The sequence below is a fragment of the Pseudophryne corroboree genome, chromosome 3 (assembly GCF_028390025.1).
Source record: "Pseudophryne corroboree isolate aPseCor3 chromosome 3, aPseCor3.hap2, whole genome shotgun sequence".
NCBI classification, from domain to species: Eukaryota; Metazoa; Chordata; class Amphibia; order Anura; family Myobatrachidae; genus Pseudophryne; species Pseudophryne corroboree.
The window spans coordinates 150,122,081-150,142,705 of NC_086446.1; the positions used below are offsets into that span (position 1 = coordinate 150,122,081).

Genomic DNA, 20,625 nt, shown 5'->3' on the forward strand with positions numbered 1-20,625 from the left:
GCAGCAATTGCCTCCACAAAGTACACAGGGAGCTGAGATGGTGGATTCCAGTGGGGACGAATTGATAATCTGTGAGGAGGGGGATGTACACGGTGATATATCGGAGGGTGATGATGAGGTGGACATCTTGCCTCTGTAGAGCCAGTTTGTGCAAGGAGAGATTAATTGCTTCTTTTTTGGGGGGGGTCCAAACCAACCCGTCATATCAGTCACAGTCGTGTGGCAGACCCTGTCACTGAAATGATGGGTTGGTTAAAGTGTGCATGTCCTGTTTTGTTTATACAACATAAGGGTGGGTGGGAGGGCCCAAGGACAATTCCATCTTGCACCTCTTTTTTCTTTTATTTTTCTTTGCGTCATGTGCTGTTTGGGGAGGGTTTTTTGGAAGGGACATCCTGCGTGACACTGCAGTGCCACTCCTAAATGGGCCCGGTGTTTGTGTCGGCCACTAGGGTCGCTAATCTTACTCACACAGTCAGCTACCTCATTGCGCCTCTTTTTTTCTTTGCGTCATGTGCTGATTGGGGAGGGTTTTTTGGAAGGGACATCCTGCGTGACACTGCAGTGCCACTCCTAAATGGGCCCGGTGTTTGTGTCGGCCACTAGGGTCGCTAATCTTACTCACACAGTCAGCTACCTCATTGCGCCTCTTTTTTTCTTTGCGTCATGTGCTGATTGGGGAGGGTTTTTTGGAAGGGACATCCTGCGTGACACTGCAGTGCCACTCCTAAATGGGCCCGGTGTTTGTGTCGGCCACTAGGGTCGCTAATCTTACTCACACAGTCAGCTACCTCATTGCGCCTCTTTTTTTCTTTGCGTCATGTGCTGATTGGGGAGGGTTTTTTGGAAGGGACATCCTGCGTGACACTGCAGTGCCACTCCTAAATGGGCCCGGTGTTTGTGTCGGCCACTAGGGTCGCTTATCTTACTCACACAGTCAGCTACCTCATTGCGCCTCTTTTTTTCTTTGCGTCATGTGCTGATTGGGGAGGGTTTTTTGGAAGGGACATCCTGCGTGACACTGCAGTGCCACTCCTAGATGGGCCAGGTGTTTGTGTCGGCCACTAGTGTCGCTTAGCTTAGTCATCCAGCGACCTTGGTGCAAATTTTAGGACTAAAAATAATATTGTGAGGTGTGAGGTATTCAGAATAGACTGAAAATGAGTGGAAATTATGGTTTTTGAGGTTAATAATAATATGGGATCAAAATGACCCCCAAATTCTATGATTTAAGCTGTTTTTTAGTGTTTTTTTAAAAAAACACCCGAATCCAAAACACACCCGAATCCGACAAAAAAAATTCGGTGAGGTTTTGCCAAAACGCGGTCGAACCCAAAACACGGCCGCGGAACCGAACCCAAAACCCGAAAAATTTCAGGCGCTCATCTCTAATTAACATGCCTCTTTACTATTAAAACTAGTTCATAAAACTTAAAGTGAATGCCAGACATTTCCAGGTAAATTCCTAATTTATAAGTTTTTCTTCTTATTTTTCTAATGCTCTAATTTAATTATGTTAGCGCCTGTAATGGGGCATACACACGGGGCGATTTTTTCCTGTTTTCTAAGCAGTCTGTCTAGATGGTTTAGTAATTGAGCACAAATCACTCCGTGTGTACACCCCATCGCAATGGCAATGCGCGGTCCCACGCGCCGACATCGCAGTCTTAGATCTTGTGTGCATGCAGTCAAAATCTAGTCAGATCTCTTCGCAGGTGAGTTTAAATCGCTCTGTGTGCACAGAATGAGCAACAGCAAGCTACGTCACCTGAACCACTATTTAAAATAATGTTTTTGGTTTTTTTGGCTTAGCACAAATGGCTTAGCACACATCGCTACGTGTGTATGGGTGATCTAGACACCGGGAAGTTCAAGGTAAATCGTATAGTCTAAATCGCTTAGCACAAAAGTTAAGCACAAATCTCAACGTGTGTATGCCCTTTAACTTCCAACAACAATTATAGAGCTGCTGTAGAAAAGAATACAGGTCTCCTACTGGGTGTAGTATGTTATGCCGGCGGCCGGGATCCCGGCGCCCAGCGTACCGGTGTCTGGATCCCGACCGCCAGCAGCTGGTGAGCGCAAATGAGCCCCTTGCGGGCTCGCTGCGCAAATGAGCCCCTTGAGGGCATGGTGGCGCGCATAGCTATTTATTCTCCCTCCAGGGGAGTCGTGGACCCCCAAGTGGGAAAATAGTTGTCGGTATGCCAAGTGTCGATATACTGGGTGTTGGGATTCCGGCATTGGTATACTGAGCGCCGGGATCCCAACAGCCGGCATACTGAATACCACCCCTCCTACTCCCTACACTAAAATCAGCCAGCCACCAGCGCTACTGTTACTTTGCTGTTACAATATTGCAGCATTCCGATCAGAGGGTAACAATCCTCCACCTAACTGTGGCTCTAGGACGGCACAGATTTGCTCTGCAGATACAATTTCATGGGATGTGCCAATGTGAGATTTACCTGTTTTACACATACAAGAACAAATCTGCCCACGTGACACACAGAAAACAGATCGGAAACTATGGGGGCTGATGTATCAAGCTGTGATTTAGGGGTCTATTTACTAAGGCTCGGATGCAGATAAAGAGGAGAGAGAAAGTACCATCCAATCAGCTCCTAACTGCCATGTCACAGGCTGGGTTTCAAAAATGACAGGAGCTGATTGGCTGGTCCTTTATCTCCGTTGACTTTATCTCCATCCAAGGCTTAGTAAATAGACCCTTAAGTAAGTTATGCCCCTCTTAGTAACAAAATATAAAGAATCCAGAAAGGTGGGCTTATTATTTATACCAACAAAAAAATAATGTTTTCGATACACAGCCAAAAGAATAACAAGTTTTGTATATCATATCGCTTAGACGATAGAAATTGAATAAAAAAATAAAAGTGAATGGACACGTCTTTAGCAGACGCCGTCCTAAAGCTGGAGTGCTAACCACCGCTTCCCATCACACAAGAACTGGTCTAATAGCTCCAGGATAAAAAGAAAAATGTACAAACCATTTTGGCAGCGGTATCTCATGCATTGTCAGTGAGCGCTTGTATCTAATAAGTCACAAATGTTTTCCAGTCACTATAGAAGCATAGCGTATCTGGCCTTGCTACGGATCTTGTATATCACCATTAAAGTCAGAAGCTACTTGTTATATCCCAATATGCACTTTACACAAGTCAATGTTTACAGAATGGAGACTGTAACCCACAGGTAAAGTTCTGATCACATTATTGAGTGTGTGAGTGTGTGTGATGGGGGCTTTAAAAAAGTGGGAAAACAAAAGTACATGCTGCTTCATATAGTATTTCTCAGTAGAGAGTGGCAGTTACTGTATGGACTGATTCTGTGTACAGCTGCAATGCGAAAACATTTTGCTGTCAATGGCACAAAGTGACATGTGGTCTCCACTAGCCGTCAGTGATCAGTCAGAACACACAATGTATTATCACTGACAAGTGTGGTCAGCAAACACTCCTCCTCAATCATCGCTACTATTCACACCATGGGACACACCATCAGTACTGCATATACAGCAGAGAACTTCATGAGGCTTTTGCAGCCGGTGGCCGGACAACTACTCATCCACTGCTTGACAAGGCTACTGAACAGTATCGTAAATTATCACACAGAACCAGGAAAAAATAAAATTATTTCCATTACAAACTTATATATACAGGTTGAGTATCCCATATCCATATATTCCGAAATACGGAATATTCCGAAATACGGACTTTTTTGAGTGAGTGAGATAGTGAAATCTTTGTTTTTTGATGGCTCAATGTACACAAACTTTGTTTAATACACAAAGTTATTAAAAATACTGTATTAAATGACCTTTAGGCTGTGTGTATAAGGTGTATATGAAACATAAATGAATTGTGTGAATGTACGTACACTTTGTTTAATGCACAAAGTTATAAAAAATATTGGCTAAAATTGCCCTCAGGCTGTGTGTATAAGGTGTATATGAAACATAAATGCATTCTGTGCTTAGATTTAGGTCCCATCACCATGATCTCTCATTATGGTATGCAATTATTATTTTAAAATACGGAAAAATAAGAATTTACTTACCGATAATTCTATTTCTCGTAGTCCGTAGTGGATGCTGGGGACTCCGTAAGGACCATGGGGAATAGCGGCTCCGCAGGAGACTGGGCACAAAAGTAAAGCTTTAGAACTACCTGGTGTGCACTGGCTCCTCCCCCTATGACCCTCCTCCAAGCCTCAGTTAGGATACTGTGCCCGGACGAGCGTACACAATAAGGAAGGATTTTGAATCCCGGGTAAGACTCATACCAGCCACACCATATAACTTGTGATCTAAACCCAGTTAACAGCATGATAACAGAGGAGCCTCTAGAAAAGATGGCTCACTACAGCAATAACCCGATTTTTTGGTAACAATAACTATGTACCAGTATTGCAGACAATCCGCACTTGGGATGGGCGCCCAGCATCCACTACGGACTACGAGAAATAGAATTATCGGTAAGTAAATTCTTATTTTCTCTGACGTCCTAGTGGATGCTGGGGACTCCGTAAGGACCATGGGGATTATACCAAAGCTCCCAAACGGGCGGGAGAGTGCGGATGACTCTGCAGCACCAAATGAGAGAACTCCAGGTCCTCCTCAGCCAGGGTATCAAATTTGTAGAATTTTACAAACGTATTTGCTCCTGACCAAGTAGCTGCTCGGCAAAGTTGTAAAGCCGAGACCCCTCGGGCAGCCGCCCAAGATGAGCCCACCTTCCTTGTGGAATGGGCTTTTACAGATTTTGGCTGTGGCAGGCCTGCCACAGAATGTGCAAGCTGAATTGTACTACAAATCCAACGAGCAATAGTCTGCTTAGAAGCAGGAGCACCCAGCTTGTTGGGTGCATACAGAATAAACAACGAGTCAGATTTTCTGACTCCAGCCGTCCTGGAAACCTATATTTCCAGGGCCCTGACAACGTCTAGCAACTTGGAGTCCTCCAAGTCCCTAGTAGCCGCAGGCACCACAATAGGTTGATTCAGGTGAAACGCTGAAAACCACCTTAGGGAGAAACTGAGGACAAGTCCTCAATTCCGCCCTGTCCGAATGGAAAATCAGATGAGGGCTTTTACAGGATAAAGCCGCCAATTCTGACACGCACCTGGCCCAGGCCAGGGCCAACAGCATGACCACTTTCCATGTGAGATATTTTAACTTCACATATTTAAGTGGTTCAAACCAATGTGACTTTTGGAACCCAAAAACTACATTTAGATCCCAATGGTGCCACTGGAGGCACAAAAGGAGGCTGTATATACAGTACCCCTTTCACAAACGTCTGAACTTCAGGGACTGAAGCTAGTTCTTTTTGGAAGAAAATTGACAGGGCCGAAATTTGAACCTTAATGGACCCCCATTTCAGGCCCATAGACACTCCTGTTTGCAGGAAATGTAGGAATCGACCTAGTTGAAATTCCTCCGTCGGGGCCTTACTGGCCTCGCACCACGCAACATATTTTCGCCAAATGCGGTGATAATGTTTTGCGGTTATATCTTTCCTGGCTTTGATAAGGATAGGAATGACTTCATCCGGAATGCCTTTCTCCTTCAGGATCCGGCGTTCAACCGCCATGCCGTCAAACGCAGCCGCGGTAAGTCTTGGAACAGACAGGGTCCTTGCTGGAGCAGGTCCCTTCTTAGAGGTAGAGGCCACGGATACTCCGTGAGCATCTCTTGAAGTTCCGGTTACCAAGTCCTTCTTGGCCAATCCGGAGCCACGAATATAGTGCTTACTCCTCTCCATCTTATAATTCTCAGTACCTTGGGTATGAGAGGCAGAGGAGGGAACACATACACTGACTGGTACACCCACTGTGTTACCAGAGCGTCTACAGCTATTGCCTGAGGGTCCCTTGACCTGGCGCAATACTTGTCGAGTTTTATAAACATGTGGAAGACTTCTGGGTGAAGTCCCCACTCTCCCGGGTGGGGGTCGTGTCTGCTGAGGAAGTCTGCTTCCCAGTTGTCCACTCCCGGAATGAATACTGCTGACAGTGCTATCACATGATTTTCCGCCCAGCGAAGAATCCTTGCAGCTTCTGCCTTGCCCTCCTGCTTCTTGTGTCACCCTGTCTGTTTACGTGGGTGACTGCCGTGATGTTGTCCGAATGGATCAACTCCGGGTGACCTTGAAGCAGAGGTCTTGCTGAGCTTAGAGCATTGTAAATGGCCCTTAGCTTCAGGATATTTATGTGAAGTGATGTCTCCAGGCTTGACCATAAGCTCTGGAAATTCCTTCCCTGTGTGACTGCTCCCCAGCCTCGCAGGCTGGCATCCGTGGTCACCAGGACCCAGTCCTGAATGTCGAATCTGCGGCCCTCTAGAAGATGAGTACTCTGCAACCACCACAGGAGAGACACCCTTGTGCTTGGTGACAGGGTTATCCGCTGATGCATCTGAAGATGCGACCCGGACCATTTGTCCAGCAGGTCCCACTGGAAAGTTCTTGCGTGGAATCTGCCGAATGGGATTGCTTCGTAGGAAGCCACCATTTTTCCCAGAACCCCTTCATTGATGTACTGAGACTTGGCTCGGTTATAGGAGGTTCCCGACTAGCTCGGATAACTCCCTGACTTTCTCCTCCAGGAGAAACACCTTTTTCTGGACTGTGTCCAGGATCATCCCTAGGAACAGAAGACGAGTCGTCGGAATCAGCTGCGATTTTGGAATATTGAGAATCCAATCGTGCTGCCGCAACACTACCTGAGATAGTGCTACACCGACCTCCAACTGTTCCCTGGATCTTACCCTTATCAGGGAATCGTCCAAGTAAGGGATAACTAAAATTCCTTTCCTTCGAAAGAGTATCATCATTTCGGCCATTACCTTGGTAAAGACCCGGGGTGCCGTGGACCATCCATACGGCAGCGTCTGAAACTGATAGTGACAGTTCTGTACCACAAACCTGAGGTACCCTTGGTGAGAAGGGTAAATTGGGACATGAAGGTAAGCATCCTTGATGTCCCGAGACATCATGTAGTCCCCTTCTTCCAGGTTCGCAATCACTGCTCTGAGTGACTCAATCTTGAATTTGAACCTCCGTATGTAAGTGTTCAAGATTTTTAGATTTAGAATCGGTCTCACCGAGCCGTCCAGCTTCGGTACCACAACAGTGTGGAATAATACCCCGTTCCCTGTTGCAGGAGGGGTACCTTGATTATCACCTGCTGGGAATACAGCTTGTGAATGGCTTCCAAAACTGCCTCCCTTTCAGAGGGAGACATCGGTAAAGCCGACTTTAGGAAACGGCGAGGGGGAGACGTCTCGAATTCCAATTTGTACCCCTGAGATATCACCTGAAGGATCCAGGGGTCTAATTGCGAGTGAGCCCACTGCGCGCTGAAATTCATTGAGACGGGCCCCCACCGTGCCTGATTCTGCTTGTAAAGCCCCAGCGCCATACTGAGGGCTTGGCAGAGGCGGGAGAGGGCTTCTGTTCCTGGGAACTGGCTGATTTCTGCAGCCTTTTTCCTCTCCTGTTGAGAGGCGACCTGGGGTACAAACATGGATTTCCCAGCTGTTGCCGTGGCCACCAGGTCTGAAAGACCGACCCCAAATAACTCCTCCCCTTAATAAGGCAATACTTCCAAATGCCGTTTGGAATCCGCATCACCTGACCACTGTCGTGTCCATAACCCTCTACTGGCAGAAATGGACAACACACTTAGACTTGATGCCAGTCGGCAAATATTCCGCTGTGCATCACGCATATATAGAAATGCATCTTTTAAAATGCTCTATAGGCAATAATATACTGTCCCTATCTAGGGTATCAATATTTTCAGTCAGGGAATCCGACCACGCCAACCCAGCACTGCACATCCAGGCTGAGGCGATTGCTGGTCGCAGTATAACACCAGTATGTGTGTAAATACATTTTAGGATACCCTCCTGCTTTCTATCAGCAGGATCCTTAAGGGCGGCCATCTCAGGAGAGGGTAGAGCCCTTGTTCTTACAAGCGTGTGAGCGCTTTATCCACCCTAGGGGGTGTTTCCCAACGCACCCTAACCTCTGGCGGGAAAGGATATAATGCCAATAACATTTTAGAAATTATCAGTTGTTATCGGGGGAAACCCACGCATCATCACACACCTCATTTAATTTCTCAGATTCAGGAAAACTACAGGTAGTTTTTCCTCACCGAACATAATACCCCTTTTTGGTGGTACTCGTATTATCAGAAATGTGTAAAACATTTTTCATTGCCTCAATCATGTAACGTGTGGCCCTACTGGAAGTCACATTTGTCTCTTCACCGTCGACACTGGAGTCAGTATCCGTGTCGGCGTCTATATCTGCCATCTGAGGTAACGGGCGCTTTATAGCCCCTGACGGCCTATGAGACGTCTGGACAGGCACAAGCTGAGTAGCCGGCTGTCTCATGTCAACCACTGTCTTTTATACAGAGCTGACACTGTCACGTAATTCCTTCCAACAGTTCATCCACTCAGGTGTCGACCCCCTAGGGGGTGACATCACTATTACAGGCAATCTGCTCCGTCTCCACATCATTTTTCTCCTCATACATGTCGACACAAACGTACCGACACACAGCACACACACAGGGAATGCTCTGATAGAGGACAGGACCCCACTAGCCCTTTGGGGAGACAGAGGGAGAGTTTGCCAGCACACACCAGAGCGCTATATATATACAGGGATAACCTTATATAAGTGTTTTTCCCCTTATAGCTGCTGTATTTTTAATACTGCGCGTAATTAGTGCCCCCCTCTCTTTTTTAACCCTTTCTGTAGTGTAGTGACTGCAGGGGAGAGCCAGGGAGCTTCCCTCCAACGGAGCTGTGAGGGAAAATGGCGCTTGTGTGTTGAGGAGATAGGCTCCGCTCCCTTCTCGGCGGCCTTTCTCCCGCTTTTTTAAGGAAAAAACTGGCAGGGGTTAAATGCATCCATATAGCCCAGGAGCTATATGTGATGTATTTTTCGCCATCTAAGGTGTTTTTATTGCGTCTCAGGGCGCCCCCCCCCAGCGCCCTGCACCCTCAGTGACCGGAGTGTGAAGTGTGCTGAGAGCAATGGCGCACAGCTGCGGTGCTGTGCGCTACCTTATTGAAGACAGGACGTCTTCTGCAGCCGATTTCCCGGACCTCTTCTGTCTTCTGGCTCTGTAAGGGGGCCGGCGGCGCGGCTCTGGGACCCATCCATGGCTGGGCCTGTGATCGTCCCTCTGGAGCTAATGTCCAGTAGCCTAAGAAGCCCAATCCACTCTGCACGCAGGTGAGTTCGCTTCTTCTCCCCTTAGTCCCTCGATGCAGTGAGCCTGTTGCCAGCAGGTCTCACTGAACATAAAAAACCTAAAACTAAACTTTTCACTAAGCAGCTCAGGAGAGCCACCTAGTGTGCACCCTTCTCGTTCGGGCACAAAAATCTAACTGAGGCTTGGAGGAGGGTCATAGGGGGAGGAGCCAGTGCACACCAGGTAGTTCTAAAGCTTTACTTTTGTGCCCAGTCTCCTGCGTAGCCGCTATTCCCCATGGTACTTACGGAGTCCCCAGCATCCACTAGGACGTCAGAGAAAATCCGATATCCAAAATACCTCTGGTCCCAAGCATTTTGGATAAGGGATACTCAACCTGTATATATATGTGTGTATATATATATATATATAAACCCGGAACTGATGCTATGTATCTATGAAGCTTTATAAAAAATAAAAAAAAACAGTAAAAGAAAAATAACTGACGGGGTCATGGACAGTTCTCCAAAAACATCACACTGTCCCTGCAAATTAAATTGGGGCCATTATCAGATGGCCTGGTACGGTACACGTAAATCAATTTGTAAGCAGTTCTGTAATACTGAAGCTGGAAATTGGCAATTCTATACGGATGGCAACCTATCTTTTATTTCATTAAAGCATAACGTTACCCACCAGATACCAGGAGATGGCAATCACTTCCCAAGTAATATCTCATCTTAGCATCAGCCCCACTTTGTTTGTATTCATTTAATATATGAAGTGTTGGTTGACAGTTTGTTGATATACCTAGTGTTCATTGGTATCCGTTCAGATGGTCGACCATGTTATGGTCGACAGTCATTAGTTCGACCACTATTGGTCGACATTGACATGGTCGACACATGAAAGGTCGACATGAGTTTTTTAACTTTTTTTTCTTTTGGGGAACTTTTCCATACTTTACGATCCACGTGGACTACGATTGGAACGGTAATCTGTGCCAAGCGAAGTGAAGGCTCCATGCCCGAAGCATGGCGAGCGAAGCGAGCCATGCGAGGGGACGCGGTGCACTAATTGGGGTTAACAGTCACTTTACGCAAAAAACGACACCAAAAAAACTATTAAAAAAAACCCTCATGTTGACCTTTTCATGTGTCGACCATTTTAATGTGTCGACCATGTTTCCATGTCGACCAATAGTGGTCGACCTAATGACTGTCGACCATAACATGGTCGACCATTCATACCGGAACCGTGTTCATTCTAGCACCCAGCACAAACCATGCAGTTCATTTTTCCTGCCTGGGATGCCGCTCTCTGCACTGGTGCTTCTAGAGTACTCTGGTCTGTATCTCAGCACTCAGATAAAGACCAGAGTGTTCTAGAAGCACCAGAGCAGAGAGCGACGCCTCAAGCAGGAAAGACGAACTGCACAGGTTGTGACAAGTGCAGGGTGCTAGAGTGAACACAAATATCCACACTAAATATGCAGAGCAGAAAGTGTTACTGGCCACCGCAGTCCACAGTCAGCCGAGGGCATTTATTGTAACATTTATTACATTTACTTCCGTTTGGCCACATAATTTATGACCTACAGCCACCGGCACTGGTTTTGTCTATCACATCGACCATAAAAAAAATAATTGTATAGGAACTAGACCACCATCCGTGGCCACGCTGCAAGTGCCCTGCGCCACAGCACACAGTTTGTAAACCACTGCCTTAGAACATTTATATGTTGTTTTGCTAATGGTACAATGCCTAATAACAGTTGTATAACAGCAGCTCACTGCCTAAAGACTATACTGTATGCATAGGACCCACTAGCAACAGCAAGCTTGTTAGAATGATAGCAGTGCTCACTTCTTAGTCATTAGATACTATATTATGCAGGCACAGTTATGGCAGAATGCACGCTATCACCAGGGGTGAAAGCAATGAGTGTGCATCTAGTGATTAGGGGCACCAAAGCCAGTGCTGACAGAAGCGCACTGCTCAAAGCATATTTCTGGTGATCAAGATTTTCTCTTGATCACCAGAAATATGCTTTGAGCAGTGCGCTTCTGTCAGCACTGGCTTTGGTGCCCCTAATCACTAGATGCACACTCTAAATGGTGCGACAGTAGTACATTGGTCAGAGTGTGCATCAGACACCAGGTGTGACAGGGGTATACTGGGCACATGTGTGGGTTGACAGTGGAAGTGGATATATGCAGAAGTATGACAGCAGTACATTGCTCATCGGGGTTAGGGGGTGAAAGTGTATACTGGGCACAGGAGCAGTGGGTGGCAAGGGTATACAGGGAACTAGGGAATAGATGATTTGGATGACACAAGCATACCGGGATCTCAGGCGGTGGTGACAGGATTATACAGGGCACTAGGGGGAGGGTTGACAGTAATGACAGGGGTATACTAGGCACAGGACAGTGGGTGACAGGGATGGCAGGAGTATCTGGAGCAAAGATGACAGGGCACTAGGGAGAGGGGGACAGGGGCTTACAGAGCACTGGGGCAGTGGGTGACAGGAATGGCAGGGGTATGCTGGGTAGTGGGGTAGGAATATGCTAGACAGTGGTGACGTGGCAGGGGAACACAGGGTTCTAGGGGTTGGTGACAGGGATGGCAGAGGTATGTAGCGCACTAGGGTTAGGGGTGTCCGGGTATACTGGGCACTAGGGGAAAGTGACAGGCAAATGCTGGGCAGTAGGTGACAGGAGTATAGTGGGCAGTGGTGACATGGCAGGGGTACACAGGACACTAGAGGAAGGATGACAAGAGTATGGTGGGCACTGGGGCAGGGGACGGTAAGTGTATGTGTGTGACAGGGCATTGGTAAAGGGGGCACAGAGATGACAGGTGTACAGAGCACCGGGGCAGTGGGTGACAGGGTTACACCACGAAGTGGGTGACAGGGATGACAGAGGTATGCTGGGCAGTGTGTAAGGGGGCATAGGGATGACGGGTGTATAGAGCACAGGGGCAGTGGGTGACAGGAATGGCAGAGGTATGCTGGGCACGGATGGCAAGTGTATGCTGGGCAGTGAGGTAGGGGTATAGTGGACAGTAATAACATGGCAAGGGTATACAGGACACTAGATGAAGGGTGACAGGGGTATGCTGGGCAGTGTGACAGAGCAGTGGGTGGGTAAAGGGGCACAGGGATGACAGGTGTGCAGGGCACAGGGATGACAGGTGTGCAGGGCACAGGGGCAGTGGGTGACAGGGGTACACCGGACACCGGGGTGACAGCATGCCATTACCGGTAGTATGAGAGCAGCCCATTGCTCAGCACGAACCAGCGCCTCTGGTAGCCCTTGATGTAATTGGTCCATTTGAAGAGCCAGCCCTCCCGAGCTGAGCCGGACGCGGACCCCGAGGAGCTGCTGGAGCCCTCCCTGGGCGGAGCTGGGCCGGTTCCAGGTGGCGGTGGGGCCGGCGGCAGCGGAGGGATAGATCCCGAACCGGGACTCGGACCGGCTGGGAGAGGGGGTGACAGGGACGGGGACACCGAACCGGAACCGGAACCTGGAGCGGGTCCGGAAGCGGCGGGACCCGCGCGCACCTCCGCCATCAGGAGACACCGAGGCGGACGAGCCGGAACCGGGACACCGGAACCAGAAGACACGTCATGGACGGATGGGTGTGCGTGCAGGGGGCGGAGCCTGGCGCTGTACGGGAGGACGCTCAGGTGCAGAGGGGAGGGCTGACGGAAAGCGGAGGCCGCCATCTTTAAACCGGGCAGCCCGCAAGTCATACTTCGCCATTTTACCCGTCTGTTAGCGCCGGTGCTGCGTGAAATACGGTAGCACTGGCTTTGAGAGACCCCCCTGGCTTTAAAAAAAAAAAAGGGTCTCTCTCTGGCCTGGGCTGCAGTCAGTGGTGAGGATAACCGGGTTTGTAGGGTAGACGTCTGTCACTGTGCTATCCACCGTGCAACTGTGCATAAGTAAAGAGTGACACAATTTGCAGACCCATTCCCTTGACATTTAAAGCAAAGTAAAAATAAATTTACACTATTTCTTGCCAATGTACCATTATTTTGTTTGTATGTGCAACTTTCTTCTTACTAAATATCTATATTTATATCTCAGAGGTTACCAAACGCGGTCCTCAAGGCACCCCAACGGTCCTGGTTTTAAATGTATCTATGCTTGGCCACAGGTGACTGAATTAGCACCTTAGTCAATTTGATTTAACCATCTGTGCTGAGCCATGGATATACCTAAAACCTGGACTGTTGGGGTGCTTCTGCTAGCTATATATGTGTATATATATATATATATATATATATATATATATATATAATCTCCCAGAATGACCCTCTCCAGGAGGGACAGAATGCTCTGCTTCTGGACTTCGCTCTTTATAAACGCCTTTATTATCCATTATTAACCTGTTCAACGCAGGTGCCGACAATCATAAATTAAGAGGGAAGTCCGGGAGCAGAGCATGTTGTCCCTCCTGGAGAGGGTCGTGTTTGGAGGTAGATAGATACATAGATAGATGATTTTCATATTGTTCTATTTATTATGCTGTTCTTTATTGTGCAATTACACCTGCCAGCAATTCTGCCTCACTGCTCACTGCATGGTTGCACCATAAAATATTGTGATAAATGACATTTGGAAAGCTATTAAAAAGCAGGTGCATAGGCATCATCAGCTGGCATGTCTTGTCTTTGCCAAATACTTGTGACACAACTGTGTCCTGGCACAATGGGAGTTGCTGATCCAGCATAAACAAAAATAGGCGATGTCGTCAGTGACCATTTGCTTCCAAGCAGGTGAATGTGTCTAACAGCAAGGTGGAGTAATTGTACCTTTGGCGTTCTCACTAAATGGAATGGATGGAAATCCAATCATTGTGCCTGATTAAGAGGTGAATGCTATTCCCCTTTTGGTCGCAATTGACTGATGGTTTTAGTTCTGTGCATGCATTGATGCGTATGTGCCGCAATGGCGGTTCTAGACTCAGCTTGATTGACGGGCCAGTTGGCATTTGAGGGGTGGTGATGGTTTATGTTGGTGGAAATTAAGGCATGTCACCTCCATTTTGGGAGTATGCTGAAGCCAGCGACTGCATCTTTTAATGCAGATTTACTAGCCCCGGCAGCTTAGTTGCCCCTAGGCGTTTGTCCTAGGCATAGGCAAACTAGGCAAATGCCTAGGGACACAAGCAGGTTCTGCTGATTAAAATGATATGCTGCATGCCTATATTCTGTGTGTGACTGTATCTGCATATGAAATGCTACGTTACAGTGTATTCCTGATAATCACTGTTTCTCTACGTCAGGCATGTCCAGCTGTTGAGAAACTACACATCCCAGCATGCCCTGGCGCAGCTTTAGCATTCTCTGACAGCAAAACTGTGTCAGTGCATGCTGGGATATGTAGTTTCACAACAGCTGGAGGGCCGCAGTTTGGACATGCCTGTCTTACGTCCTAGAGCAGGGCTGGCCAAACCGGTCCTCGAGATCTACCAACAGTTCATGTTTTCCAGGCCTCCTGGAGATCTGTATAATTGTCAGTTAGGAATGAATGCAGCACATCTTAATTAGTAATGACTACACCTGTGCTCTTGCAAGGTGGGCTGGAAAATGTGAACCGTTGGTAGATCTCGAGGACTGGTTTGGCCAGCCCTGTCCTAGAGGATGCTGGGGAGTCCAAAAGGACCATGGGGTATAGACGGGATCCGCAGGAGCTTGGGCACACTAAAAAGACTTTGACTGGGTGTCCCTCTATGCCCCTCCCCCAGACCTCAGTTAGACTTTGTGCCCAAGAGTGACTGGACACACACTAGGGGAGCACTACAGTTTCTCTAGAACAGTGGTGGTCAACCCGTGGCTCTTGAGCCACATGTGGCTCTTTCTTTATTCAAATGTGGCTCCCGACACTCGAGGTCCTCAACCGCTTCACTCCAGCCAGACACGCAGCAGCACTATGCGGACTAACAACTGAGGGAGCCAGACACTAGAGTTGAGACATCCACCGGCAAACAGAGGACAAATAAGGCGCTGCTGCAAAGGCAAGAGTTGATGGACTGGAGTGACACATGAGAGTGGGCTGGAGTGACACATGAGAGTGGGCTGGAGTGACACAAGGGGGAGCTGACTGGAGTGACACAGGAGTGTCCTGGCTGGAGTGACACAAGGGGGAGCTGACTGGAGTGACACAGGAGTGTCCTGGCTGGAGTGACACAGGAGGGTGCTGGCAGGAGTGACACATGGGGGAGCTAACTGGAGTGACACAGGAGGGTGCTGGCAGGAGTGAAACATGGAGGAGTTGGTTGGAGTGGCAGGAGGGTGCTAGCAGGTGTGACACATGGGGAGCAGACTTGAGTGACCTAGAAGGGTGCTGGCTGGAGTGACACAGAAGAGTGCAGGCTGGAGTGACACATGGTGGAGCTGAAGTGTATTATGTGAATCTGTCTTTTTCAATATATTTTATGTGGATCGGTTTTTCAATTATTTTATGTGTAAGTAGCTTTTTTAATATATTTTATGTTGTATCTGACTTTAAAATGTATTTCTTATACGTCCTAGAGGATGCTGGGGACTCCGAAAGGACCATGGGGTATAGACGGATCCGCAGGAGGCTGGGCACACTATAAAGACTTAAACTGGGTGTGAACTGGCTCCTCTCTCTATGCCCCTCCTCCAGACCTCAGTTACACTTTGTGCCCAGGAGTGATGGGACACACACTAGGGGAGCTCTACAGAGTTTCTCTGGAAGACTTTTTGTTAGGTTTGTTATTTTCAGGCAGACCTGCTGGCTACAGGCTCCCTGCAGCGTGGGAGTGAGGGGAGAGAAGCAGGACCTACTTCTGTGAGTTTCAAGGCTCTGCTTCTCGGCTACTGGACGCCATTAGCTCCAGAGGGTTCGATCACTTGGTGCGCCTAGCTGCTTGTTCCCGGAGCCACGCCGTCACCCCCCTCACAGAAGCCAGAAGAAAGAAGCAGGGTGAGTATTAGAAGAACAGAAGACTTCAGTGACGGCAGAAGACTTCAGTAACGGAGGTAACAAATCGTGCAGTTACTGGGTTTTCCTGGGGTCTGACATGAAAGTGGATCGGTGCCTGGGCACTGTAGTTCCTACCCCCGTCAGCATATACCCCCCCCTCCCTCAGCTTCCCCGGGCGTGGGGCGTACTGGGGCCATTATATATTTATTTAAAATATTTTATATTATAACGGGTGCTGCCGGGGCTTCGGGTCACGGTCCCCAGGCAGCTCATCGTGGCGCATTACGCGCCGTTTCCTGCCCGCCGCTGGTTTTCCTGGATGCAGGGCGATGGGGAGGGGAGCACCCGGGGCAACTTATTTTTACACTGAAGGTCCGGCGGGGCTGGGGCGCTGTGCCCCAGACCCCGCCAGCATGTTCCCGCGCACTACGCGCCGGTTTTCCTCAGACGCCGGCTGCAAGGTTGCAGGGCGCCGAGATAAGCTGGCGGGGCCGGGGCTCCGTATCTCGGACCCCGCCGGCGTGTTGGAGCGCACTGTGCGCCATCTCTTCCTCCGGCCTCATAGGTGCCAGGGCTTCAAAGCGTGAGCGCTACGATCCATCGCTCCCACACACCAACGGTTTCAGTGGGTGCGGGGCGCGGGAGGGGCGCCCTGGGCTGCGTGTTATATATATATATATATATATATATATATATATATATAATATATATATATATATATAGGCAGGCGACGGCGCGGCACTCAAGGCTTGAGGAAGAAAACAATGGGCGACAACCAGGTCTGCAACAACGTTTCAATCTTAATGGATTTTCATCAGGTTACAATGAAATCCATTAAGATTGAAACGTTGTTGCAGACCTGGTTGTCGCCCATTGTTTTCTTCCTCAAGCCTTGAGTGCCGCGCCGTCGTCTGCCTGCATCCTGTTTATCGCGAGGGCACCGGGTGAAGGTAACTTATATTACAGGAGTGCCGGACACATTGTTATTTTTATATATATATATATATATATATATATATATATATATATATATATATATATATATATATAGCAGGGAGAAGAACGTGGCACTCACGGCAAGTTTCAATGATCACAACCACAGCATATAGCGTAGAGCAACGTTTCAGTGGCACCCCACTGTCGTCAGGCTTTATTAATAAAATGTTAAAACAGTCCTACCTTTATAGAACACCCACGTGTATGTTGTACAGATCGTCCGGACCCAAACTTCCGGACAAAAAAGCGGAAATGATGTGATAGTGCCGTCAGCGCACTGAGAGATCAAAGCCCATCACCATGGAAACCTGATTGTTAGAAGTAGCAGAACATGGATACTAGTACAGCGTGTAGACATTTGTGGCAATCATTAGACACATAGTGAAAATAAGTAGCAATCATCAATTTTGACTCAGTGAGATGCAATTGGAATAACCCCTGAGCAATAGTTTAGCAATTAGTACATCAATCTGTTGTAAAGCTATTTCCCTATCACTATGTACTAATTGCTAAACTATTGCTCAGGGGTTATTCCCAAGATTCACTACAGTTAGCTAAAAGTAAAGTTATGAGTATGAATAGAACAGCACTATTGCAGAAAAAATCACAGACAGTTAAACAACAAATTAAATTTCCCTGGGTGAACAAATTTAACACCAGTTCTGAGACAGTTACAAAAATTGGTAAAAAAACATTGGCCATTGTTGCAGACAGATGCTCAATTGCATCTCACTGAGTAAAAATTGATGCCCTGTTATTCCAGAGGTAAAAATTTGCGTGATTATCTCGTTAAAACTGATGTCTCAAGGGTACGAATGGAGACACCAAGTTCCACCCATTTTTTGTCAGCACAGAACGTCAGATTGGGATGTTTCAAGTGTACATGTGTCACCTGTCAGTATTTACTGGTAGGTGATTCATTTAATCATCCACACACTGGCAAGAGGATTTTGATAAAACATCGACTTACATGTAATTCTACCTTCATTATCTATCAAATCCTCTGCCCGTGTGGCCTTAGTTACATTGGCAAATCTGAGCGCAAATTCAAGGAAAGGATGACTTGCCACAGATCTGCTATCAGAAATGCTCTGGAGTCAGGAACCAGTGAGCAACCTGTGGCCAGACATTTTGCTGCGTGCAGACATTCTATCAGCAGTATTCGCTACAGAATGATCGACCATGTCCCTATGCACATCAGGGGTGGTGATCGTGCTACCAAATTATTACAGGTAGAGGCAAGGTGGATAGCCTATCTTGATGTGATTTACCCGAGAGGACTGAATGAACAGTTCTCTTATTCTTGTTTCTTACAACAATTTGAAATTTATAGGATTAAATCAATATCTGAGGGCTGATATAATATATCTCACGCTTCCTTTACTTTGTGAATTATTTTCGGATTGTGGGATAAATATATGTGTATTCTAGCATACAAATATCTGTTACAGTATGTCAATGCTGTTTTATGTTATTGCCGCATGATTGCTAATTATTTTCACTATGTGTCTAATGATTGCCACAAATGTCTACACGCTGTACTAGTATCCATGTTCTGCTACTTCTAACAATCAGGTTTCCATGGTGATGGGCTTTGATCTCTCAGTGCGCTGACGGCACTATCACATAATTTCCGCTTTTTTGTCCGGAAGTTTGGGTCCGGACGATCTGTACAACATACACGTGGGTGTTCTATAAAGGTAGGACTGTTTTAACATTTTATTAATAAAGCCTGACGACAGTGGGGTGCCACTGAAACGTTGCTCTACGCTATATGCTGTGGTTGTGATCATTGAAACTTGCCGTGAGTGCCACGTTCTTCTCCCTGCTATTATCCTGTATCTACGGAGGCACCGGCTCTTAAGGTTTACAAGCGTTTTGGAGTGCCTTGTCCACCGTTCTATATATATATATAGATATATAGATATATAGATATAGATAGATATATATATATATATATATATATATATATATATATATATATATATATAGATATATAGATATATAGGGAATTAAGCCCTGTATATAAGTGCCTAGCTAATTTTCAGATGTGTGTTGTGCGGGATTAAGCGCGCCGGGAGGGGCGGAGCTTAGCCCTTACACAGGAGTCGGCGCCATTTTTTCCTCAGGTCCCCGCCAAAATTTACTGATAGAGGGGGGACACAGTACTCTTAATGCTATATGGGTGTAATATAGCATTATGTTATTTAATGGGCGCATACTCCTGGTTGTGTTAACATAAAGTCACTGTTTCCCTTTTTACTTACACACTATTGGTTGGTTGACATGTGTCGACAGGTGTGAGGGTTTTGTCAAAAGCTCCTGTGGGGATAACTGTCGGTTTCGCTGACGCTTGCCGGTACTTGAGTCAAACAATTAAGTTTAGCAGGTTGCTTTTGTGTGCTTAAAAACAAGTAAACACGTTAGGGGAGACACGGCGGTCGGTCGATGCCCTGTCGGCATCAACGGTAATGCCTGGGTAAGAATTTACAGGCTGTAAATGCCTTGTACCTGTATTGAGATATATATATATATATATATATATATATATATATATATATATATATATATATAAGTAGCGGGAGTGTTATTACAATTGTAGAGGTATGCTTTCCTCAGACCCCTTGGGGGTCCCAGACTATTATTAGTTTTGCCCGTTTACTAGTCAGTGCTGTCGACATTTACTCAGTTTCTGTCGGCCGTAAAGTTCCTGGTAGATTCACATCGGGGTCACGTAAGTACATGGTCATACACTTTCACAACACACTACTGTCACTAGGGATCTGACGGGTCTGGACAATCCACTTGCGTATAGGTTGTGTCTATATGTTTACAGGTGTAGATATAACTTTATATATGCATGTTTACGATATGGGTGTTGTATTGTGTATTACATTATGTATATCCATGAATGCTGAAATAATGGTATTCTCATGTGCTGACCGCTCTGTTGATTAAGCTCTAGATTGTCCAGGACGAGTTGGTTTCGATCCTCTCAAGGAGTCCGAATATTAGTCTCTTCACAACGCGGAGAGAAAATTATGACAGTCAACTCCTGGTCGACGCAGAGTCCGGTCGCAAAGGATCATACACAGGCAGCTAAGTGAAATTTTATTTCTATGCTTTGACCTTATATGCAATGTATGCACTTGAGGGAGTACGGTAGTCGGGTAAGCATCCGATAGAAGGATCCTACCCAGGGTGTGTAGGCTTGCCTATGTTTATTTTTCCTTATAACATTACAGCAGCTTGTCACAGGCAGGTGGTGTGACCGGAAAAATGCGGAGGAGGTCTCCGGGAGATGCTGGTGGGAGGTATATGGCTGTTTGTGTGGCCTCTCTTCAGTCAATCTTGGCGGTATCGGTAAGTCTAAATTCGTGAGTTAACCTCCTTCACAGCGGTTGATGACGCATTCTTTTGTGTGATGCAG

General features: G+C 47.0%; 1 protein-coding gene across 1 annotated transcript in view; it reads right to left on the minus strand.

Moving 5' to 3' along the window:
* Positions 1-12,982, minus strand: part of OSBP (oxysterol binding protein) — a 153,297-nt gene extending 140,315 nt beyond the window's left edge. Inside the window, exon 1 of the mRNA XM_063958490.1 lies at positions 12,501-12,982. Coding sequence (XP_063814560.1) covers positions 12,501-12,967 — 467 coding nt within the window. The 5' untranslated portion in view covers positions 12,968-12,982. The remainder of the gene's footprint in view (positions 1-12,500) is intronic.
* Between the last annotated feature and the right edge of the window lie 7,643 nt (positions 12,983-20,625).